The 25,201-nt window shown below is 42.3% G+C and overlaps 1 protein-coding gene across 1 annotated transcript in view; it reads left to right on the forward strand.

Annotated features, from left to right (window-relative positions):
* The window catches only part of PPM1D (protein phosphatase, Mg2+/Mn2+ dependent 1D), a 43,756-nt gene extending 19,155 nt beyond the window's left edge, over positions 1–24,601 (forward strand). The window contains exons 2-6 of the mRNA XM_063455116.1: positions 7,461–7,686; positions 8,386–8,510; positions 9,699–9,886; positions 11,820–12,059; positions 22,575–24,601. Coding sequence (XP_063311186.1) covers positions 7,461–7,686; positions 8,386–8,510; positions 9,699–9,886; positions 11,820–12,059; positions 22,575–23,111 — 1,316 coding nt within the window. The 3' untranslated portion in view covers positions 23,112–24,601. The remainder of the gene's footprint in view (positions 1–7,460; positions 7,687–8,385; positions 8,511–9,698; positions 9,887–11,819; positions 12,060–22,574) is intronic.
* Positions 24,602–25,201: the final 600 nt, after the last annotated feature.

Raw genomic sequence — 25,201 nt, forward strand, 5'->3', positions numbered from 1 at the left:
ATATTGTCTATTATTTAAGTCTAAAGCCTTAACGTCAAACTTCTTCTTTTTTTTTTTTTTTTTTTAAATAAATGAAATGAGGCATAGTAATGTGGTAAGCTTAAACAAAAGCAATTTTAAGGATAATGAGTCATTGTCACCCCACGATTCTATTAACTGGAGTACCAGAGTAACATCCCAAGTAGAATGATATTCAGGGCATGGAGGACACTTAAATCTGATACCCTTCATAAGTCTGCAGACATAGGGTCGTGATTTGCTGAGATAGTTGATCGATAAACATTAATGGTGCTATAAGCCTTGCCTGAGTCAAACGAGGCTGACCAAAAATTTAGAAAGTTTGCTAAATCTGGTTGTACAGGATCCACAGCCCTTTCCATGCACCAAATATTAAAGGTTGATCTGTAATGTCCATGGGTACCTGGTGCCCATGCTTCTGAGAGAATGTCTGTAGTTGGGTTTGAAAATTTACTGCGAGATTCGTATCACCCGAGATGAGAGCTGCTATTAAAGGTAGTTGGCCTGATAGTACTAGAGCAGGGGTAGGCAACCTTCGGCTCTCCAGATGTTTTGGACTGCATCTCCCATAATGCTTTTACAGACATATTGCTGGCAAAGCATCAAGGGAGATGTAGTCCACAACATCTGGAGAGCCGAAGGTTGCCTACCCCTGTACTAGAGGATGAAGATTTCCCTCCGGATCGTGAAGAGCATCCCAACGCATCTGCATGAGTTGTGGGAAGTGTATCAGCATGCTGAGAAGATGAGGGAACCATGGTTGTGATGGCCAGAGAAGGGTTTTTACCACTAGGGTTGATTTCTGAGACCATGCTTTCAGAAGTACCCAGGATATCATCGCAAATGAGGGAAATGCATAATTGATTCATTCTTTCCAGCACTGGAGAAATGCTGATCTGCTGCCTCTGGATACAGACACCAACTGAAAAATGTTTCTAATTGGCAATTGCATCATGATGCAAAGAGGTCGTATTGAAACGGACCCCACAGGGAAAGTAGTTGTTGGAATCCAACATCCAGTCCACTAGGAAATGGGAATTCCAATCTGCTAAAAGTGCCAAAAATCTTTGGCAATGTCTGCCAGTTGCTTGGATTTTCTACCTCCTAAGCGATTTATGTATTGGACTGCTGATATGTTGTCCATCTTGAGAAGAATACAACAATCGGATTTTTGTTTTGCAAAGCTGCGTAGAGTGAAAAATCCTGCTATGCGTTCAGGGCAGTTTATATGCATACTAGTCTCTTGTAAACACGGATTCTATAATCAAATTTGGAACAGGAAAGCAATTTTCACTTAATTTCCCGATCTGAGCGTGATCTAACCACCATAATAGTTATGTTCTTGTCTCTGGAGTCAGAGATCACGTCTGAATAAAGGACACTGTTCCCTTTTTAATCTTTGAAGAGCCCAATAATGAAGGGGGGTGTCGTAAAAATTGCTTGAATCCAGGCTGAGAAAAAAACACTTCCTGCAATCTGTGCCAAGATTTGATGGAAATTTGAATTCCTTGTTCAGAACTGACCCTGATCTCTTTATGAATAGTTTTCAATTTCCCTGATGGAAGAATGAGTGGCTAAATTGGAATTCAGTAGAAATCCCAAAAAGTATATCTCCAGAGAGGGAGTTAAAATCGATTTCTCAAGGATTGTTAACAGATTCAATGTCCATTGAGAATGTAGTTGATGAGTTTGCACACTCTGTGACATCAATATGTCGTCTAGATTATCATTCTCACTCCCCTGCTTCGAAGCAGGGATATTTTCCTGGTTTGAGCAATTTGGTGAAACACCAAGGTGCAGAGGATAATCCAAATGGTTTGAATTGCCATTTCTTCCCTTCCTACATGAATTGTAAATAATTCTAACATGAAGGGTTAATAGCTACTGTGAGGTATGAATCCTTCAAATCTATTTTGATCAACGAGTCGTTGAGTATCAATAGGTCATTGAGATAATAAATCCCCTCCATTTTGAAATGGTGGTATCTGACTAAATATTTTAAATTTATGACTGGTCTGTGACCAGAATCTTTCTTTTTCACCAAGAATAAATTGCTTATGAAGCCTGGACTGCTCATGGGCATCTGCATGATGGCATTTTTATTTTTAGCATAAATTTAATATTTCTTGATGGACCAGAGCTTGGATCGAAAATGTTATCGGTAAAGATATATATTTTTTTTTCTTCTTTGAATGGGATATATCATCAAATCTATTTTGTATCCCAGAGCAGTGTCTAGTATCCAAGAATCGTTTGTAATCTGACTCCAAATGTGGAAATAACAAGTGAGTCTGCCCCCTAACCCTCCTAGAGAAGAAAGGGGAATTGTCGTACTTACAGGATGATCTGAAGCAATACATTCCCCGATGGCCTCTTGATCTCCAAGGTCTGCAACGTAGTGGGAAGAATTGAGTTGTTTGTTGTGTCATATGAGGGCCTGGTGGGCTGAAAGGTGTTCCTTGGAACTGGTCTATGTTGAAAGGAGCGGCTGGACGAGTGGTTCCTTCCTCTTCCCACCCTCCCAAAAACCTTAAGGTTGAATACTTTCATCAGAGATGACTGTGCCTTATCAAGAAAGCTAAATAAATTGACATTTTTTAAAAATGTCTTTAATAAAGGATTCTCCGAATAAGAGACCTTCAGCCGCTGGTCCAGATTCAGAAGTGGCTAAATTCAACAACTGTGGGTCGATTTTTGTTAAAATAGACATGCGGCGTTCACTGGTCAGAGCTGCGTTAGCATTCCCCAAAAAGCATACAATGCGTTGAGTCCAACCTTTCAAAATATCAATGCTGGGAGGAGGTCCAGAAGCTGCAGCTTGTTCTAAATTCTCAAACATTTTTGCCACAGGACCAGATATGTCCATTCATTTATCCTGACAAGATTTTAGTGATCGGTCAAGTCCTTTACTTGGGTTCTTCCCTGATTTTGTTATATTGCAGAATAGTGTGCTCTAGTCTGTGCGACTTTCTTAGACAAAGTTGGTCTAGGGCATTCAGCTCTTGGCTTATTTCTAGCCAATTGATCAAGGGGTTTCCTCAACCAACATTCAAGATATTTATCTACATGAGCCATAGAGACCCATTCGGCTGACCTAGGGTGATTAATATGGTCTGGGTCAAATAATGGTTCCCCATTATTTCCCAACATCCATTATAATATTCTCTTCATCAGATTTAGATAGAAGCTCAGGTGCCTCTTAAACAGATTAATAATTTGAGGCAGAATCAGATTTTTCATCTTCTGAGTTTGAAGCCGAAGTCATCATTCCAGGAGGTTTTAGGAGTCAGGTTTGCTCCTGTGAATTGCCTTTGTCTGTCTTCCTCACAAGCAGAGGTTCTATTGAGTGATTGATTGTAGTCTTCAGTTTTGCGTGAGACACACATTTTGTTCTGATCTTGGTCTTTCCCCATCTTATGTGACTTAGAACAACCAGGGGATTCTAAAGGACCGTCAAAGCTGTTTTTTCTTTTCTGGGTGGCCTTCCAAGACACCATGAATCCCTAAGCTAAATTCTGTCCTGACTCCACAGGTGACCAGAACTGGTCTGAAGGAGTATTGAGTCTTAGCACTAGGTTTTGAATTGCTTATGGCCTGAGCCACAGACTTTGCAATTGTTTCTTGCATGGAAGACATTGCAGTATAAATTTCAGATGAAATTGATTTGTGAGTGGATAAGTCTACAATATTTAGTAAAGAATCCTCAGTGAGGATTTCAGTCATGAGTAGCACCAGGTTTTGGTGACTGAGGAGTTTGTCAAATTGTAATTTGTAATTATTTTACTATTTACAAATAGTAATGTTGCAAAAGATTAGGTCAAATGTGGCGAAAGAGACCTCGCCACTGGTTTTCGGAGGGGCCTAGTTGCCAGCCTCGTGCCCTGTGACTATAGCCCATGTGGTTAACTTTGGGTTAAAGACTCTGTTTGTGCTTTTTTGGACTTGTGAAGCAGCCCTTCGAATTCCCGAAGCAATTCAAATTACAGAACAACTGCATGAACCAGAGACCACTTTGGAGCTTGTTAACAACTTGGAACATTTCTCACCGCAGTGTTCTAATTGTTCGTCTGGGTGGTCGCAATTCCTGTAGACAACCAGTTTTGGGATACTTTTGGGACTTTTAAAAAATGTGTGGATTTTTTTGTGTTTGGAGATAATTGAGTTTAGTATAGTACTTGACTCCATTATCTCCTAAGTAAACGGCCAGGCTTATTGGATTATGTGTGGGAGTGCCGTAGATTGTAACTCTATTGTGTTTGGTTTGTACCCTTTGTGTAACTGTCCCCAACAAGGTCCATGTGGGCGTTCACCTTGGGAACTTGCATAAAAGGCCAATGTGGCACCAATAAAATCAAAGTTCCTGGTTACCCTCCACATAGAGCCTCATCTTGTGATTGAGAGAACCGCTATACCTGCTATAATCCCTGCACTTGGGATTGCTCTTTGGAGTATTATGATCACTAGCTCTTTTAAGAGCTGTTCCTGCTATACTCTCTGGAGTAGGAAAGGTCTGCCCACTGGAAGCTGGATCCTGGTCTTGGGCCCAGGGTTGGTGAAGGACGGCGAGTTCCCAGCCAAACTGTAACGCTGGACATGGGGACTACAGTGCTGATGGTGTCGGGTGGAGTCCTTGGTGAGCACGAGGAGCATCAGTTGACGGAGGCTCCCGGTCGGGGTGCCAGGCGGTCCGTCACATCAAATAATTTCAAACTTAGAATAATTACCAACAAAGTTGTGGAGAAATGCTGTGCTGAGGTAAAGTGGGCGGGAAAGCTAGCTGAGGGCCAACTAACTGGAATACCCGACCATAATAACGTCATCAATCTGTGAGGGACTAACTGAAATCGTGCAAGCAGCGATTCGCGTGAAAAACTGTTGAAATAAACTGAACAGTGAAATACACGTTCGTACACAAAACCCGCAAATGCGATTATAAAACTAATACCAAAAAAGAGTGGCCGCAATTCGCACGAAAATTGCCAAACGCGAGCCATTCTAAATAACTGAAAAGTAACAATTCGTATGAAAACTACCGAGCATTGACGAACCGCGAACTCACTTCAGATGAAGGCGCGAATGCCAGTGTGTATGAACCAAATATCTATTAAACAAAAAATTTGAAAAATATATTAATTACTTCAGAAAACATACAACATAAAGGAATACACACACACACACACTCTCTCACCCCCTCCATTCTCTCCCTCCCTCTCCCCCCCCTTCCTCCTCCAAAACCAAACCATATTCATATAGAAAACAGTAGCATAAGTGAATATATGATACTTATCTCTACTGGAGCAGCAAAGGAAGAGGAAGAATATTTGGGATCACTCACTGTATAGATTATGCTGATTGGATACCGAGTGTTCCATTTCAGTTACTTCGTTTTTTTGTCTTTTCACTATACTTTATTGAAAAAAATGTCTTTGCTGCTGAACTTAGGTAAAGAAAGTTAATGCATAATACAAGCCCTCCTGTCTTGCTATAAAGTCACTATTGCACTGTGACACAATTGTTAAATGTCTCTGTGGAAGCTGCTATTGCTGAATGTCCGCACTACCTGGCAATAGCCAGGTTTCCTAACGATCTGTGTGCACGTTAAAATCTTGCCAAACTGAATATATTGGATGTCCCCAAATGTATACGCTGCGGTGACTGTATAAGTACAGTAGCCCTTACAAAGACATTGAAATTTGATTTTTAAATCACTAGTCCGTAAGACTGATTTAAATCATGATTTTAAAACTTAAAGCAATACTCCACTGCCCAAATACAAAATAACACAAAAATCACTGTTTACTAGATATACCACAAATACAAATTTTAATGCAATTATGTATTTTTTTTTATTGGGGATGTATCTAAAATCAGCTTGCAAAGCCTGCAGTTCTCTTGTCTGCTGCTTTTGCAAGTTCTCCCATTCTAACCACGCTCAGACTTTGAGGCTGTCTAATCACAAACTTCCCAATACAGCTCAATGGGAAGTCTTTGTAAGTTAGGTGCTCTGGACAATTGCGGTTTCTTGACGTCCACTGCATTGAGCTACCAAAACCAGGAAGTAACATTACCTGTTGTCTGCTTGAAAGCCAGGGGGTGTAACCAGGTTAATTTGCAAAAGTGTAAATTTCTATTAAAATGTGCCCTTTTTGCAAAATGAAATAATTGGACACAGTCTTCACACATAAAGCTTTTCAGCAATCTAAAGTTGTTTAGGGGTTTGGAGTGACCCTTTTAAAAAATTATAATTAGCAGAACTAGTTTTTAAAGGTTACATGCCTTCTAACTGTCCAGCTTTCGATTGGACAGTTCTGACTTTGGGGTGTTCCTTTTTAGTTCCCTGGTGTCTCGCTTCTTGGGACTTCATGGAACTGTCCTTGTTTGGCACAGTGTGAGTGCATCATTAGATGTGCTTGTGCTGTGAAGCAATCACTATGATCATGCAGGAAGTACTTCAACAGCACTCCCTACATGGTATTGAAGGCTGAGGGATGGCCAGGCAGACTGTTCGTGGGTGAGCCGGCCCATATTTTGGGTTACCCACCCACTTTTCAGAACCTTTTCTAGGCAGACCTACACATTGTGGGCGTTGCTAGTGACACACTTGCATCACTCTTGACACTCCCTCAGGGTCTTGTCCAGAGTTCCCCAGGCAGTATGCTGGGAGGTATGGGGTTACAACAAGCACCATAACCACTTTAGTGATTTGAAGAGTGTCATTGTGCTTTCAGTGTGTATGTGCAGGGTTTCACTATGAAACTCTGCACATACGGAGTTTAATCTCTTTGCTCCTGGAGGACTAACTCCACCTCCAGCAGTGTCAATGGCCTGTCATTAACCAGCCCAGGGCAGGCGTTACGGGTGGGTAATAACAATTCTGTGTGTATACCATGCATATTTCTATGACCATTTCGTTAATTGTCAGAAAGCTGTCTGCTATTGAATCAGCTACAGAAGCCTGCTTGAGTAAACTTGTTTGAAAGGAGATCAGGCGTGTGGCAGGAAACCCAGGTGGGACACTTCTACTGCTTAAATACAAAGTCAAGGTTTAGTAGATAAACACCCAATGAACGCATGCATGCATTTTATTTTTATTGTTACTGGCATTTATAAAGCGCCAACATATTCAGCAGTGCTGTGCAATTAGGTGAGAACATACAATATACACAGACAAATACAACGGATAAAGAGGGCTTAGTTAGCACATGAGCTTACAATCTAAAGGAACCTCTTGCAAAAGCTGCAGATGACATATCTGGTTAATTTATAAAAGTGCCCATTTCTGTTAAAATCTGCACTTTTTCTAAAATGCAAAAAGACAAAACTCTAGCTTGCTCTTGTGTTTTGTATGTAATTAACATGTTTTTGGTGTGAAGTGTTCCATTTTAGAAAACAGTGTACCAACCATTTTTTTTTTTTTTTTTTTTTTTTTTTTTTTTTTATAGCTGAATGGCCCAAAACAATGACTGGTCTTCCCAGCACCTCTGGAACTACAGCAAGTGTTGTCATTATCCGTGGCAACAAAATGTATGTGGCACACGTGGGGGATTCAGGTGTTGTCTTGGGAGTGCAGCCGAACTCCAAAGATTCGATGAAGGCTTTGGAGGTAACACAGGACCACAAGCCTGAGCTTCCCAGAGAAAGAGAGAGGATTGAGGGACTTGGTGGCAGGTGAGTTTTTATTCGTATTCTATAACAATGCACATCATCTGTTGTTAAAGTCTGTGTGTAAATATTTTTAATTTTAATTTGCAAACTTAATCAGTCCCTTAAGGAGCAATGGCGGAATTCCTTAATGTACTAAAATTAACATCATACCTCCGTAATTGTGGAATCAATGCTATTGCTGGGTTCCTCTATGCACTAGACCACTTTTCACGCCATTACAATTTTTAACATAACATCCAATGACTCATAATGATAACACAATGGAGTCCTAGTAATGATTGCTAATCTGCTCCACAATATGTGTCGGTATTCTTGTCTTCAAACAAACGGGAAGTCTTTTTTACTTATGGAGTTTGCTGGTATAGGCCTCAGTCTAATATTGTTGGATATGTTTATTTAAATAAATGTACTGTATATATTGTGAATGATTTACTATTTTATACGTGAAGGGACACTGGGCTTCAAAACCATGAACTCCTTGTTCATTCTTGGCCAGTTAAATCAATTTGTTTATATAGTAATACGTTTACACACACATTTGTATTCAAATAGCTTGATCACTTGTGGTTTGTTTTGTGTGTGTGTTTTTATTTTTATTTTTTAAAATGAATAATGTTAAAAGAGTTATAAGTAGAGTTTGTATTCCTGTGATTGGTTTAAAGCAATGTACTCTACATGGCTATTGTTGCATTTTCTCAATAGTGTAATTAACAAATCTGGTGTGAATCGTGTAGTATGGAAAAGGCCTCGCTTGACACACAACGGTCCTGTGAGGCGAAGCACAGTAATTGACCAAATTCCCTTCCTGGCAGTGGCTCGTGCACTTGGTAAGTGATGCATTTTGAAAGACCTATATAACTTCAAGTATATTAAACATGCCCGAGAGAGAGGTAGATATGGATATATACACCTTTTCCCCCTCCAGTTTTCCTCCTATTCCGTACGAAAAGGTGCTTTTGCATTAGCCTTGATTTCAGTGTAATTGTAGCTTTACAATGCACATTGTTGCTGTGCTTTTCTTAAAGTGTGTATGTATGTGTATATATATATATATATATATGTATATATGTATATATGTGTATATATATATATATATGTATATATGTATATATGTGTATATATATATATATATGTATATATGTATATATGTGTATATATATATATATATGTATATATGTATATATGTGTGTGTGTGTGTGTATATATATATATATATATATATATGTGTGTGTATACATACATACATACATAACAGCAGGCATTCTGTTTTGTGAGTTCTATTGTTCTTTGTGTATTAATAAGGAAATATATTTCTGCCCTCTCTATAAGCGTTTCTCAGACGCACATGTTGTAGTGCACACAAGTGCAGCAATGAAAAACCAGTGCTTTTCCTTACTGCAAGGAGAAATAATTATAAAAATGTTTGTGCGGTGTTCAGTCTTGTATTAATTGGCCCTCCATGATCATCAGAGCTAATGATGAGATTGCATCTGGGAAGTATGCAGAAACTAGAAAATGTATCTAATTTACCCCCCTCTACTTTCTAGTGAGAAGCCATACAAATTGCAGAGCAATTATCTAGATGGGTTGAGTGTCCAGGCTTGTAAAAAGCTTGTTTTTGTTTGAATTTATCTTCTTTTGACAGGCTGTGGCTTGCAAGATAGTGGGTATATTACAGTACATTTGCCACAGCAATCATCTACTCAATAGTGTCCATATTTTTTAAGATGTACATAACAGAAAATCACATATGCGTAATTGTACATATGCTGTTATATCCTGCATAAAATCAAAATGGCTTAATACTATTTCCCTAGGCCTAAATTACTACATGAAGCATTAATGGTACATCACACAAAGGACAACTAAAATGATGTACAGACAAACTTTTACTATTTTGTTTCAATACAAGAGAACCCAAAATAGCAGTTTGTTTTTCTAACGGATTTAACAAGTATGTAACAATATAAATAATTGAAAGGAGTCTCCAATGTATTTTTCCTTATTTTTGTCAGGTGATCTCTGGAGCTATGATTTTTACAGTGGTGAATTTGTGGTATCTCCAGAGCCTGATACAAGTGTGCATACCATTGATCCTCAGAAACACAAGTTGGTCATAATAGGCAGTGATGGACTATGGAACATGGTGTCTGCGCAGGACGCAGTCTCTATGTGTCAGGAACAGGAAAAAGCTTGTACAAAGGTGAGTAGATGTGCATTAAAAAATATATGGTTTATTCTATAACATTGACTAAGTCTATGGGGTAAATTAAATGTGTATAGTAGGTTCTTGTGCTATAACCATTTGTGTTGTAACGCATATCCTCAATACTGAATCTTACTGAAGGCGAACAAGCTTCTGTGAGGAGATTTTTCTGGAATAAAGTTGTGCCCCGCTCCCTTGCAGTCTCACTACTCCATTCTCTGCCATTTAGGAGTTAAATCACTTTGTTAATACAGCCCTTGTTACACCTCTCTGCATGTGGCTTCCACAGCCCTCCTAATTACTTCCTGTAAAGAATTGTCTAATGTTTACACTTTCTTTATTTTAACCCCTTAGTGACCAGACCGTTTTTCAGTTTTCTTACTGTTAAGGACCAGGGCTCTTTTTACATTTCTGTGATTTTTGTGTTTAGCTGTAATTTTCCTTTTACTCATTTACTGTATCCACACATTCTATACTGTTTTTCTCGCCATTAAATGGTCTTTCTAAAGATATATTATTTTCATCATCATTTACTATAAAAAAATTATACACACACACACACACACACACACACACACACACACACACACACACACACACACACACACACACACACACACACACACACACACACACACACGATGGCCCCTGCACTCCAACCAAGACAATAAGAAAAAAAAATTATACCTGGTGCTCTGGTGGCTGAATGATACAAGATACAAAAAATACCGGCACTCAAGGATTTTCAGCAAGTCAAATCTTCATTTATTTCGAAGAAAATAATCGACGTTTCAGCTCCTCACGGGAGCTTTCATCAGGATGAAAGCTCCTGTGAGGAGCTGAAACGTCGATTCTTTTCTTCGAAATAAATGAAGATTTGACTTGCTGAAAATCCTTGAGTGCCGGTATTTTTTGTATCTTATATATGTCCATATCTATATCACACACTTTTATTTCTTGTATATGTATGATATATTAGAATTAAATCATTTTATAATATATAATGCATATATATGATTTCATTATAAGTGTATTTTGAGATGTATATCTCAAGTACACTTATAATGAAAAAATATATATACATCCACATCGCCTCCCGGACTGGGTTCCGTTCCTACGACCCGATCGCAGAACGAATAGGTTGGTAAGACTGATTGCTGCGGATCACCAGTCCAGGGCTCCTATTTGCCGCGGACGTACTAGGTAAGTCTGCGGTCCTTAACAACCGTTTTTTGTCCGATGTACCTAGTACGTCCACGGTCGTTAAGGGGATATTTTAATATAAATATATATTCATATTAAAATACATTGAGAATAAAATTACATATATCAAAAACATTTTTTTTTTACAGTTTTTGTCCTTATTTTTTTGTGTGTGTAATTTTACTGTGTATATGTATGTATGTATATATATATATATATATATATATATATATATATATATATATATATATATATATATATATATATATATATATATATATATATATTAATAAAAACACTTAGTATGACTTTTATATATTTTTTTAATTTATTCATTTTATTTACTTTTTCACCAGAAGGGGGACTGCCTGTCCGTTCAGGCAGTCCCTCTGCTGGCAGCACTGTGGACACCTATTGTGGCCATGTGACCGCTCACATGGCCCATGGGTGTCCTACATTGCAGGGGACACACACACGAATCAGACAGTCACTCTCAGAAGACAACCGATTGCCAGCGGCAGTCAGGGGAGTAGTGGCTATGGCTGCATGGAAGAAACAATAGTTATTTAACTCCTAAATAGCAGAATAGAGCAGTGAAAATTCAGAGGCATAATCTATGCTCAAAAACTGCTTCAGTAAGCTAAAGTTGTTTTGGTGACTAGTGTCCATTTAATATTACTAAGGCAATTCTCACATATAGCTTTACTTGTGTGTTGTTGTTTTTTAGGGAGAATGTGGACAGTCCCTAGCGAAAATGCTGGTAAATCGAGCACTGACCCAATGGCGACATCGCATGCTGCGGGCAGACAACACCAGTGCTATAGTTATAAGCATCTGTTCTCAAACGGAAAAGCAGAGGTGCTGCACAAATGAGGAGGTATTCTTAAACTTGTCGGAGAGTCCAGTGTACAACAGTCAGGACATGTATTTAATGTCTTCCTCACCGTGTTCAACACCGCCCATCAAGGTAAAGAACAATTAAAACCTACCAGTGCTTGGTTGTATACAAAAAAACAGTCTAATTCAAGTTTATTCTTTTACACAAAAAGACTCCTGACATTTTTTTACAGCTTATGTACTGCAGTACCCTGATGTAGGGGGATAGTGTTTTTTATGTGTTGGTACACCGTGGTAATACCATAAGGGTTTACTGACTTTTTTTTTTATATTGATTGCTTACATTTATGAATTGGATAGATTTAATGACATGATACAGAGCTAAAGAGAGATTTATGTGTAGTCTTCTGCATTCAGGTATTTTAAAATATACTGATCTTTGGTACTTTTATCTTAAAGGAGCACTTTGTGACTGGAATCTGTTATATTTGTGACAGTTTATATAAGTGCTGTTTTCAATAGAAATCAGCACTTTAACCATTAAGGGGACGGACACTAACTGATCAGCCAGCCAGGGAAATTCCTTGCTCTTCCATTTAGTGCTAGAGAATGGCAGATTGGCTAAGCTGTATTATAGTTTATTGGAAAAGCCCTCTCGTGTGTGTGTGTGTGCTCACTGTTCCAGCACAAAGGCTTTTCAATGAGTAGTATGACTGGAGTAGTTTTGCCGAGGCTACAGACAAGAGTAGGTATATGTACTAAAGAGTGATTTTTATTTTTGCAATGGAGGGTTCCTTTAATGCGGCACTGCATTTTAAAACACGTGACAACAGACAGAATAAGTACTGGGATTACATGAGATCTAATCCTGCCTCCAATATGGTGCTGTGGTAAGTGTAAAGGGTTTGACAGTCCTTGCACTCATGTAGAAATGTTGTTTTGTCCACCATCACCTTTCTGTTTATTATGACAATTATTTGGCATTTATTATGCACCACTCTTATTCTGGTGATTACTAGGCAATTCTCCTAAACAAGTTTGTTGGGTTTGTGTACATTCTTTATTAATCTGTCCTCTAGGTATGTAAGCTGCCTGTTACCATTAGTTTAACAAAATCTCTTGTGAAAAAATCATAAATGCTGTGTTAATTAATAACTTCAATGAAAGAATCTGTAACTTTGGTAAAAATAATACACAATAGACTGGCGCTGCATATAAGTATGTAAAAAACTTTGATAAACTTCAGCCGTTTCAATTAAGAGAGTTGGAGAAAAGAGAGGTAATGCAATATTTTGTTAGCTAGCTGTGAAATATTAAAGCTGCAACACTAGCATATGTAAAATGTTTACATTTTCTTAATACTAAAAATGTATCAACTAGATATTTTCACAAGCAGATACCAAAACTGTGCCCTCAAGCTTATGTTACTCCATTATTTGTATTTATTTTTTTTAACAATATTTCTTTCATTATGTGGGCAGCTAGCGTTGTCAGTTTTTTTATGTTTTCTTGAACACATACCACTTATACATGTTTACAGGTAGCACATGACAAGTAGTGTCTTACAGCATATTGAATTCATATGCTGATTCCTCAGTGATGAGTGCAATCTTCCTCCAGAAGCGTTTTATTTTAACACATTACAGCAGAACAATTTCCTTTATAATGTATAATAATCTGTGTGTCTAGGAAACCATGATGGATCTGGGAACTTTTGTAGCGATAAAAATGATGTTAGAGGTGTATGTTAATACGTCGGAACAAAACAGGGTTTGGTGTTCATTTGCTAATGAGGAACATAGCCTATGTCTTGGAGTTGCAAACATTTTTTTACTTTAAAGGAGCACCCTGAACACCATAACACTACAGACCATTGCTGCTTTTATGCTACAAGTTTTTGTGTCGTATCTATTCGATATTGTCAAACTGCTCAAAGATCTCTTATGGAGTAGATACAAAAGGGGTGCAGTTATTTATTATGTTTTGTAGTGGTTTTCCTAATCAATTCACTTTTTCTTTTTTGTCTATTTAATTTCTCAAATGTGTCTAAAGAATCATGATCGTTTTATTAAGGATAGCTCTCAATAAAATGCCATTCATAGTATTGGTGCACAATAGCTTGCATGCTGATAAGACTATGCCGGACACCAGATGTTTTTTTTTTTTTTTTTACCCTCCTAACAATTTGCACTTTATTTCAGGGAGCTGTCAATATAACACATTTTGGCATGGCTGTTTTGTCTATAAGGCAGCAGCTTTTTTTAAATTAAATAAAAAATTATTTATATATATATCTATCAGAAATTGTCATTTATTGATGTTTTTCTGTATTACAGACCAGTGTTATGTTGTTTTGCTTTTTTTAAAATCACACTAGCAAAACACTTCTAACTTAATGTAATGGTCTAAACACTGTTTTATACCATTTTATGTGCTCATTGTGTATCATCTTGTTGAAATTACCAATAAAAGCTGCTAACTCGTTCACTTTATGTACGTCAGTGTATTAGGCATTCACACTAGCAGTTAGACTATGGAAGTTATGAACAAAAAGCAATTTGGGCTTTAAATGTTACTAGGGATTCCATTTCCAAAGAAACCAATGCACTGTTATTGGAGCTTTTCTCCAAAATTACTCTTTATGCATGAAATTGTGACTTCATGTTAAACCGAATATAGATATTTGAACTGTAAAGTATTCATTATTAATGCTTCTCGATAAGGACAGTAAGAGCTCCAGATATCGTCAATCCAAAACAGTATAAATCTATCCCTGTACCCAGGGCCGGCGCGTCCATAAGGCGGCACAGGCGGCCGCCTTAGGGCGCCAGAGGAGGGGGGGGCGCAAAAATCCGAATCCCCTGCCTCTGGCTGGAGACTCGGATTTTTAATCTCACCTCTCTCCCTGCAGCCAGCACACAGCAGGAGCAGGGCAGTGAAGTCAGCCGTCCTCCTCTGATGATGTCAGAAGGGGGCGGGACTTCTACTGCTCCCAGACTCCCCAGCGGTCCTGACTGCAGCTCCAGCCTCCAGTGTAGCCCGTCCCAGCCGACCACCAGGGGTAAGGCTCTCCCCTCCCTGGTCCAAGGTAAGTCTCTGGGAGGGGAAGGGGGTGGGGGAAGAACTTTTTTTTTTTTTTAAATCAAAACGTGTTTTTTTTTTTTCAGCCCCTTTCTACAGCCCCTGCCCCTACCATACTCCCCTTGCCCCCACCATACTCCCCTTGCCCCCACCATACTCCCCTTGCCCCCACCATACTCCCCTTGCCCCCACCATACTCCCCTTGCCCCCACCATACTCCCCTTGCCCCACCATACTCCCCTTGCCCCACCATACTCCCCTTGCCCCCACCATACTCCCCTTGCCCCCACCATACTCCCCTTGCCCCACCATACTCCCCTTGCCCCACCATACTCCCCTTGCCCCACCATACTCCCCTTGCCCCCACCATACTCCCCTTGCCCCCACCATACTCCCCTTGCCCCCACCATACTCCCCTTGCCCCCACCATACTCCCCTTGCCCCCACCATACTCCCCTTGCCCCCACCATACTCCCCTTGCCCCACCATACTCCCCTTGCCCCCACCATACTCCCCTTGCCCCCACCATACTCCCCTTGCCCCCACCATACTCCCCTTGCCCCCACCATACTCCCCTTGCCCCCACCATACTCCCCTTGCCCCCACCATACTCCCCTTGCCCCCACCATACTCCCCTTGCCCCCACCATACTCCCCTTGCCCCCACCATACTCCCCTTGCCCCCACCATACTCCCCTTGCCCCCACCATACTCCCCTTGCCCCCACCATACTCCCCTTGCCCCCACCATACTCCCCCCTGCCCCACCATACTCCCCCCTGCCCCACCATACTCCCCCCTGCCCCACCATACTCCCCCCTGCCCCACCATACTCCCCCCTGCCCCACCATACTCCCCCCTGCCCCACCATACTCCCCCCTGCCCCACCATACCCCCCCCTGCCCCACCATACCCCCCCCTGCCCCACCATACCCCCCCTGCCCCACCATACTCCCCCCTGCCCCACCATACTCCCCCCTGCCCCACCATACTCCCCCCTGCCCCACCATACTCCCCCCTGCCCCACCATACTCCCCCCTGCCCCACCATACTCCCCTTGCCCCCACCATACTCCCCTTGCCCCCACCATACTCCCCTTGCCCCCACCATACTCCCCTTGCCCCCACCATACTCCCCTTGCCCCCACCATACTCCCCTTGCCCCCACCATACTCCCCTTGCCCCCACCATACTCCCCTTGCCCCCACCATACTCCCCTTGCCCCCACCATACTCCCCTTGCCCCCACCATACTCCCCTTGCCCCCACCATACTCCCCTTGCCCCCACCATACTCCCCTTGCCCCCACCATACTCCCCTTGCCCCCACCATACTCCCCTTGCCCCCACCATACTCCCCTTGCCCCCACCATACTCCCCTTGCCCCCACCATACTCCCCTTGCCCCCACCATACTCCCCTTGCCCCCACCATACTCCCCTTGCCCCCACCATACTCCCCTTGCCCCCACCATACTCCCCTTGCCCCCACCATACTCCCCTTGCCCCCACCATACTCCCCTTGCCCCCACCATACTCCCCTTGCCCCCACCATACTCCCCTTGCCCCCACCATACTCCCCTTGCCCCCACCATACTCCCCTTGCCCCCACCATACTCCCCTTGCCCCCACCATACTCCCCTTGCCCCCACCATACTCCCCTTGCCCCCACCATACTCCCCTTGCCCCCACCATACTCCCCCTGCCCCACCATACTCCCCCTGCCCCACCATACTCCCCTTGCCCCCACCATACTCCCCTTGCCCCCACCATACTCCCCTTGCCCCCACCATACTCCCCTTGCCCCCACCATACTCCCCTTGCCCCCACCATACTCCCCTTGCCCCCACCATACTCCCCTTGCCCCCACCATACTCCCCTTGCCCCCACCATACTCCCCTTGCCCCCACCATACTCCCCTTGCCCCCACCATACTCCCCTTGCCCCCACCATACTCCCCTTGCCCCCCACCATACTCCCCCTGCCCCCACCATACTGCCCCACCATACTCCCCCTGCCCCCACCATACTCCCCCTGCCCCCACCATACTCCCCCTGCCCCCACCATACTGCCCCACCATACTCCCCTTGCCCCCACCATACTCCCCTTGCCCCCACCATACTCCCCCTGCCCCCACCATACTGCCCCACCATACTCCCCTTGCCCCCACCATACTCCCCTTGCCCCCACCATACTCCCCTTGCCACCTCTATAGCCCCTGCTACCACCATACTACCCCTGCCACCTCTATAGCCCCTGCCCCACCATCCTGCCCTTGCCCCCTCTACAGCCCCTGCCCCTCCAAACTGCCCCACCACACTACCCCTGCCCCCTTTACAGACCCTCAATAGCCCCTGCCCCACCACAGTGCCCCTGCCCCCTCTACTGACCCATGTGCCCCTCTACAGCACTTCTATTTCCCTCTATAGCCCCTGCCCCACCATACTGCCCCTTCTATAGCCCCCGCCCCTCTATGTCCCTCTATAGCCCCTGCCCCACCATACTGCCCCTGCCCCCTCTACATCACCTCTATGCTCCTGCCCCACTATACTGCCCCTGCCCCCTCTACATCACCTCTATGCTCCTGCCCCACTATACTGCCCCTGCCCCCTCTATAGCCACTGCCCCACCATACTACCCCTGCCCCCTCTATAGCCACTGCCCCACCATACTACCCCTGCCCCCTCTACAGCCCCTGCCCCACCAAACTGCCCCACCATACTACCCCTGCCCCTTAACAGCCCCTCTATAGCTCCTGCCCCTTAACAGCCCCTCTATAGCCTCTGTCCCCACTCTACTGCCTCATGTGCCCCTCTCCAGCACTTCTTTTTCCCTTTATAGACCCTGCCCCAACATACTGCCCATGTCCCTTCTACGTCCCTCTATAGCCCCTGCCCCACCATACTGCCCCATGTGCCCCTCTACAGCACCTCTATAGCCCCTGCCCCCACCATACTGACCCTGTCCTCCTCTACTGCCCCCTGTGCCACTCTACAGCACCTCTATTTCCCTCCATAACCCCTGCCCCACCATACTGCCCCTCTACAGCTCCTCTATTTCCCTCTACAGCCCCTGCCCTGTCTACAGCCCCTGTCTACAGCCCCTCTTTCCCTCTAAAGCCTCTGCCCCACCATACTGCCTATGCGCCCCCTATACAGCCCATGCCCCCCTCTACAGCCCCTGTCCCCACTATACTGCCCATGCCCCCCTATTGCTTTTGTGCCCCCCTCTTTATCCCCTGTCCCTCCTCTATTTCCCTCTACAGCCCCTGCCCCCTGCCTCTGCCGCCCTTTTCACACGCCTCTACTGCCCCTGTCCCCCCTCTACTTCCCCTCTACTTCCTCTACCCGCCTCAACAGCCCCTGTCCCCCCTCTACTTCCCATTTATCCCCTACCATATTGTCCCTGTGACACCACTTTATTGCCTCAGTGTCCCTCGTTACAGCCTGTGCCCACACCATACTGCCCCTGTGTCCCCCTCTACTGCCCCTGTTTCCCACCATACTGCCCGTTTCCAACCATATTGCCCCTTTGCTCCCACCACAGCCCCTATACTCCCTTCTACAGCCTCTAACTCCCTTACTTCACATCCCTTCCACTCCCTTTTACCCCATAACTCCAGTACAGCCCCTATTCCCTTACTACAGTCCTTACCCCCACTACAGCCCCTCTCCCCCAATTGCTGCCCATATCCCCCAAACTACAGCCCCTGTTCCCACTTGCAGCCATCAACCTACTTCAGTCCCTAACCCCCTACTACATTTCCTAAGCCCCCAATTACAGCCCCTAACTCTCAACTACAGCCCCTGTCCCACTTCTACAGCCCTTAACTCCTTAATTAGAGACGCTATTACCCCACTAAAACTCACTTCTGTGACTATGTGCCTGTATGTGTGTGTAGCTATATATCTGTCTGTATGGCTTGGGAGGGAAAAGTTACACAAAGGAGCCTGAGGGGAAGAGGGAAACACAAAAAACAGGCTGAGGGGAGAGACCCACAGAAAAGGGCTGTGGGAAAGAAAGACACACAAAGGGGCTGGGGGGGGGGGGGGGGAGGAGATACACATGGGGGTTGTAAGAGGGTGTAAGACACACTAAAGGGGGGTACAATACACTACATGGGGATTTCATAAGGCTGGATATGAGACACCGCTAAAAATACATCTTATTCGTGTGTGAGGGGGCGGCAAAATTCATCTTCGCCTGTGTAGCCAAAAATCCTTGCACCGGCCCTGCCTGTACCTCAAAATATCTAGGTAGTGGTTTATTTTTTAAAGGAACACTAAGGTAGGTTATATATATATATATATTTTTTTTTTTTTTTTTTTTTTTGTGGTTTTAGATTAAATCTTGCTTTTAAGAATTAAAATACATTTAATACGGCATTGGTAAAGTCTCTTCAGCAGCTGCTTTAGCTTCTGTGAGAGCCATCAGCATTGGTGCTCTAAGTCCAAACCAATGATTCTCATTGAGAAGCATCCGGTACCTGCGGCACATGTGTAGCAATTGTTTTGCTTAAAAGTCAATGAAGTGGTCTGGGTGCCAGGTCCCCCAGGTTTTATCCCTTCAGATGTAAACATAGCAGTTTCAGAGAAACTGCTATGTTTACATTGTGGGGGTAGGCAACCTTCGGCACTCCAGATGTTGTGGACTACATCCCCCATAATGCTCTTACACCCATAGTGCCGGCAAAGCATCATGGGAGGTGTAGTCCAAAACATCTGGAGTGCCGAAGGTTGCCTATGCCTGCTCTAGTGGCTGTCTTCCTGACTGCTGCTAGAGGCGCTTCCTCGATGCTGGATGCGAAATTCGCATCCAGCGTGCAGAACGTCCAAAGGAAAGCATTGAGAAATGCTTTCCTATGGACAATTTGAATGCGCGCGCAGCTCTGGCCCGCATGCACGTTCTGCTCCACTCGCGAGCTGGCGGAGGAGGAGAGATCACCGGCGCTGGATTAAGGTAAGTAGCTGAAGGGGTTTTAACCCTGAGGGTGGGGAGGTCCTATGGATGCTATAGTGTCAGGAAAAAGTTTGTTTTCCTGACACTATAGTGATCCTTTAATTAATCAAATAGAGGCAGCCTCCAATTTTCACTTCTTCGTGTTTTTTTTTTAAAGAAAATTTTACTTTGCCTGGCTGGGCTATTACTTTGAACTATTATATACCCAGCCTAACTGCTACCTAACCTAACTTGTATGCTACTGGGATTGCACTTTGTGAACCTGCTCAGCTAAAATATAGCGCCATGACCAATTTAGTGATTTGAGGTGATTGGATGCATTTTAGGCTCCAAGCACCACAAACATTCAGTGTCTCCTCCCTCTGCATGCAGACACCGAACTTTCCTCATAGAGATTAATCTCTATGAGGAGATGCTGATTGGCCAGGGCTGTGTTTAAATTGTGCTGGCTCTGTTCCTGATATGCCTCCTTGTCAGTCTCAGCCAATCCTATGGGGAAGCATTGTGATTGGATCAGGCTACCACTTCTGCTGAAGTAAGCAGGCAGTGGGCAGGTCTAAAGTAAACGGGGACAAAGTAAGCAGCTGCAGACTTGAATACAAGTAAGATTTTACTATATTTAGGGAGGCATGAGGGAGACGGGCTGGATGGTGGTTTTAATTTAAGACATGTTTGTGTTCCTGACCCTATAGTGCTCCTTTAAAAGAGATCTGATCAGATTTTATAAATTTATTTTTAATAGTCAATTTGTATCCATCCTTGTTTTAATCAAAATTTGAAAAGGGAAGGGACATAATCATTCTCACATTAAGCCAGCGTGAATAGTTTTTTCACAACTATGGTGTTTGACAGTCTTCTTTTTCTTCTGACACTGTCTTGTTCTCCTCCTTGGCTTCTTCTGCTCCTTTACTGCTTCTTTTGCACCCTTCAGCTCCTTTCTGATCCCTCTCTGCTCCTTCTCTTACTTTACCTTTGCGCAGCTTCTGACTCTTTTTGCTCTTTTACCTTTCTGCTCCTTCTCTTACTTTACCTTTCTTCTGCTCCTTGCAGACCTTTCCTCTAGGCTCTCTCTCCCATCCCTCACTTATCCATCCCTCACGTCCCCCCCGCCCCCAATACATCACTTAGCTGATCTGTATGGGGATCCCCCTATCGGGAGGGGGGGGGGGGAGGGGGAAGCCCATGGATGTGGAATGCATCCTTACCAGATTACTTACTGTCCGATGCAACATATATTATGCATCTCATCCAACAGAAGTCCCACAAGTGTAGCAGTAAGAAATGGAGTACATTTTTAAATGGTCTATGATTTTCCATTTCCTGTTAGTTTGAAAGTGCACACTGGTTAAGATTCAGATTTAACTTTATCATCACTGTATAATGTACATACAAGGACAATTAAATAGTTGGCCTCTGATCAGAAATGCAGCAGACAAAAAATAAAATGGTATACTTTAATGTTGCACACTCCCTTACCCCCTCCAAAAAAAAATTAAAATAATAATCAAATCTTGGTTGACATGTTCTGTTCAAATTGTTATGTTACTTTTGTTGTCAATTCCATGTCGTCATCCTCTGGGTCAGTGTTTAAATTCTTCCCATACAGAAGCAAATATGGACCTTTGGCGCATGCATAGCGAGCTCCACTAATGTTGCAATCTGAGCCCAGTAGGGGAAGGATGAAATGGAGAATGCAAAAAGGGGTCGGGGAGGGAAAAGTACATGTAAAGTAATATAATATAGGAAGGCAGAAGAGGTGTAAGACATGGCTGGTATTGCATAGGAAGATGAATTGCAAGAGCTGATTATGCCTGTTGCCAGCAAATAGACTGTGCTAATGGCATCTGTAATTTTTGCCAAGAACTAATATTTGGCAGTCCAGAGTTCTGGCCTGCTCAAGTCACTTGTACTGGGAGTGTAACTAGCTCCTGGCACAAAAGTGCAGAAATCAGTGTATGTGCAGTTTATCAAGCTAAAATTCTGCATGTAACCGGTTTCTTTCTCCATGACCACTTCTAAAAGCAGATGTGGTCATGGAGGGTAGAGTAACCCTTTCAGTATTCTTTATAGTAAATAATTAAAGTAGTGCCAAATTAGGAACAAATGCAATTTCTCTAATTTATTTTGGATGGTGAGTTGGTATTTGGGTTAGAAGAGCGATTCTGAGACATTCACAATGTGTAAGGTAAACCTGTTTTCACATGACTTGTATCCATCATTTGCCTATTATCGTAGTGCTCTTGAATGTGCAGTATTACTAAAAATGGCTGTAAATTTCGTTAGGTTTGCTAATTGGGTGGATGCAGTTGGAGCTTCCTTCTAAGAGTTTAATTCTCCCCCCCCCCCCCCCCCCCCCCATCCTGACAAATGCAAAATAAACGGTCAGGAGCTGTATCCTCGCATTTTTGTGGTTAGTCTAGAACTTTTGTGTTTCTTTTTTTTCTTTCACAACTTGTGATGTCAATGAACTGGCATGATTATATGTTCTAGAAGAGCATTGTTCTGTTTTGCAGAATTTAGAGTTATTAGTGTTGACAAATTCCTTCGTTGTTCTAAAATTGTAACATTATGTGCAAATGAGATAATGATTATATATCTTTTTTCATGTTTAGTTTCTGGAGGAAGATCCCTGGTGGAGACTGACATTCTCTGAGCCCCTGCCAACACTTGTTAGAAGCAATGCATTTTCTGAGAGCTATCTTAAATGGGGCAGCGAATCCGCAAAATCTCGAGTTGTTGCATCCTGCTCCTCTTCCCTGCAGGGGGACTCTAGAAAGTCTGAGGAAAACAGCAGCTGCACTCAATGTTTTCTAGACTCCCCAGCAAACTTTCTCTTTCCAAGTAGTTCTCCTAATGCTGCCTCTGAGGTAAAACCTGCAAAAATGCCAAGCAGCAGCCATAACAAGAAATTAGAAACGGAAAGGCTGGCTTCATTAAAAAGGACGCTGGAGGAATCAAACAGTGGCCCTGCTCTGAAGAAACATAAGAGAAACTTAACCAGGCGTGGGATGTTGCAGCCTGAGAGCTCTTCTGTCACCCCAAAACGCAGGAGTGCAGACAGGGTCATTATGCGACGCAGCCTGAGAGGCCAGAAGAAGCTTGGACATCCTTTGTTACAGCAGCATAGAAAAACAATATGTGTCTGCTAAGCTGAAGTCTGTGATATATCAATTCTTAAACTGGTCCAACTGACTCATGAATTGAATTTTTTTTATTTTTCAGATTAATTTGTCATGTGTTTTTTTTTTTTTTAATATATATTTTTAACGGCACTTCCTTTACAGGTTAAGATCTGTAAGTCTTCTTTGTACATATTGCAAAATACCATTCTGCACCCTACATGTAGAGAAGTGTGTTTTTGTTTTCCCCCTCTTTTCTTTAAAAGATCTAGGTATTGATCGGATCATTATCTATTTATAATCCTATCAATCTGTACATAGTGTTTTAGTTTTTAGAAGGCATTGCAAAATCCCATTAGCTGTTGGATAACTATTTGGCCACTGATCATTCCCCTTTCAGTGCCATTTTATTTAAAATAATAAAACTAGTTCTATTAAAGTCTAAAAAAATTTTTGCCTGAATACCACGGCTAAATATTTATGATAAATGACTTGTGAAGTGTTCAACGGTTAATCTTAGAGCCCTCTTTAAACTCTGCCCAATGAAATCCCATTCACATGATTAACACATTTTTTTTCACAGCTGAAGGAACACTGTGAAGCAAATGAAATGTTTCTGTGTGATTTTTATAAATAAAAATATCTAACTCACACACCTAATGACCAAATCATTTTAATATATCACTTTTCTGAGAGCAAAAAGGTAGAATTATGATATACTATGAATTTACAAAGAGGTGATGTGAGAGGTTACAGCATATGGATAGAAACAAATAAATCCAGGTAATTTTTGTACCATTGTAAAACATCATATTGCGTGTACTGTTTGTGCCATAGCCCACAGTGATATATAAGCCCACCCTTGTAATATTGATCCAGTTATGTAAGATTGCACAAAAATGGCAAGATCGAAACAAATTAACACTTCATTGGTTTCTTAAAGCCCTAACAAACCAAATTTAAGAAAAAAACTGCTAGATTACAAAAGGGCATATTTTACAATATTCATGAACTAACACTTTGAATTTTGTAACTAAACTTTTACACCAACTTGCTGTAGAACAGAACCTATATTTTCATAAATAAATCCGTATAAAAACCGAATACATATTGTTACATTTAAAACTTTTCAGTATAAACATCCATTAAATATACAAGGGATGAAATTAGTATTTTTGACTTTTATACTTCAAAATTCTCCTGGGTTTCACTTCTGTATCAGTATACAGCAATATAATTCCTGTTTTAGTTCATCCCCACCCTCGTTGGGGGCGTGTAAAAGAAACCCCAAACTGTACTCTTATAGCAAGGTTGATCTCCACTATGAAAGCCATGTTAACAGCATTTTTTGTTAGCCAATTAACACTTTGCTGGCTGTTCTTGCAGTGCTTGTGTAATGCATATATATGCTGTGAAATCCTCAACCAAAATTGAAGTTATTTTATCATGATGGGGAGGGGAGAAGAATACAGATTGTAAAACCATACAATGTGTTCAACTAAATAAAATCACTGAACCATTTTAAATTTCATTTATTACAAAACTGAAATGCAATGCAACCCTGGTTTATTTACACTAGAGTCAACTGTATAAGAGCCATTCAACAGAATGGGTGCTATTTTTGTCCCCGCATTATAGGTACAAATATGGATGAAAATCAAGTCTAAAATACTGAACTAAAGTGTCCTGCATAGTTACTTCAAATTTGAGTACCGGTATGTGTTTATTTATAGAAAGCAAGAAGGACCTGCCAAGAATGGCATACATTGATGTTGTGGCAGGCTTATTCAATGTATGACCATATACTGTATATAAACCCATTATATTTTGCCTTGCTGAGGTCTTTTTAAATAAAACTAACATTCTGTGAGACTTGAAATTCCTTTTTAGTGAATGAGTGAGTGCGCTGTATGAGTTGGCCCCAGCAGCCCCCTATAATGTATGCATGTTCAGGTGAGTGCAGCCTCTTGGAGAGAATTTATTTTTTTAAACATTATAAAATATTTTACCAGGAAAGATACATTGAGATTTCTCTCATTTTCAAGTATGTCCTGGGCCCACAAAACATTGCATTGATACATTATGGTACAATAAAATACAAAAATATAAATACACAATAT

This window comes from Pelobates fuscus, chromosome 1 (assembly GCF_036172605.1).
Source record: "Pelobates fuscus isolate aPelFus1 chromosome 1, aPelFus1.pri, whole genome shotgun sequence".
NCBI classification, from domain to species: domain Eukaryota; kingdom Metazoa; phylum Chordata; class Amphibia; order Anura; family Pelobatidae; genus Pelobates; species Pelobates fuscus.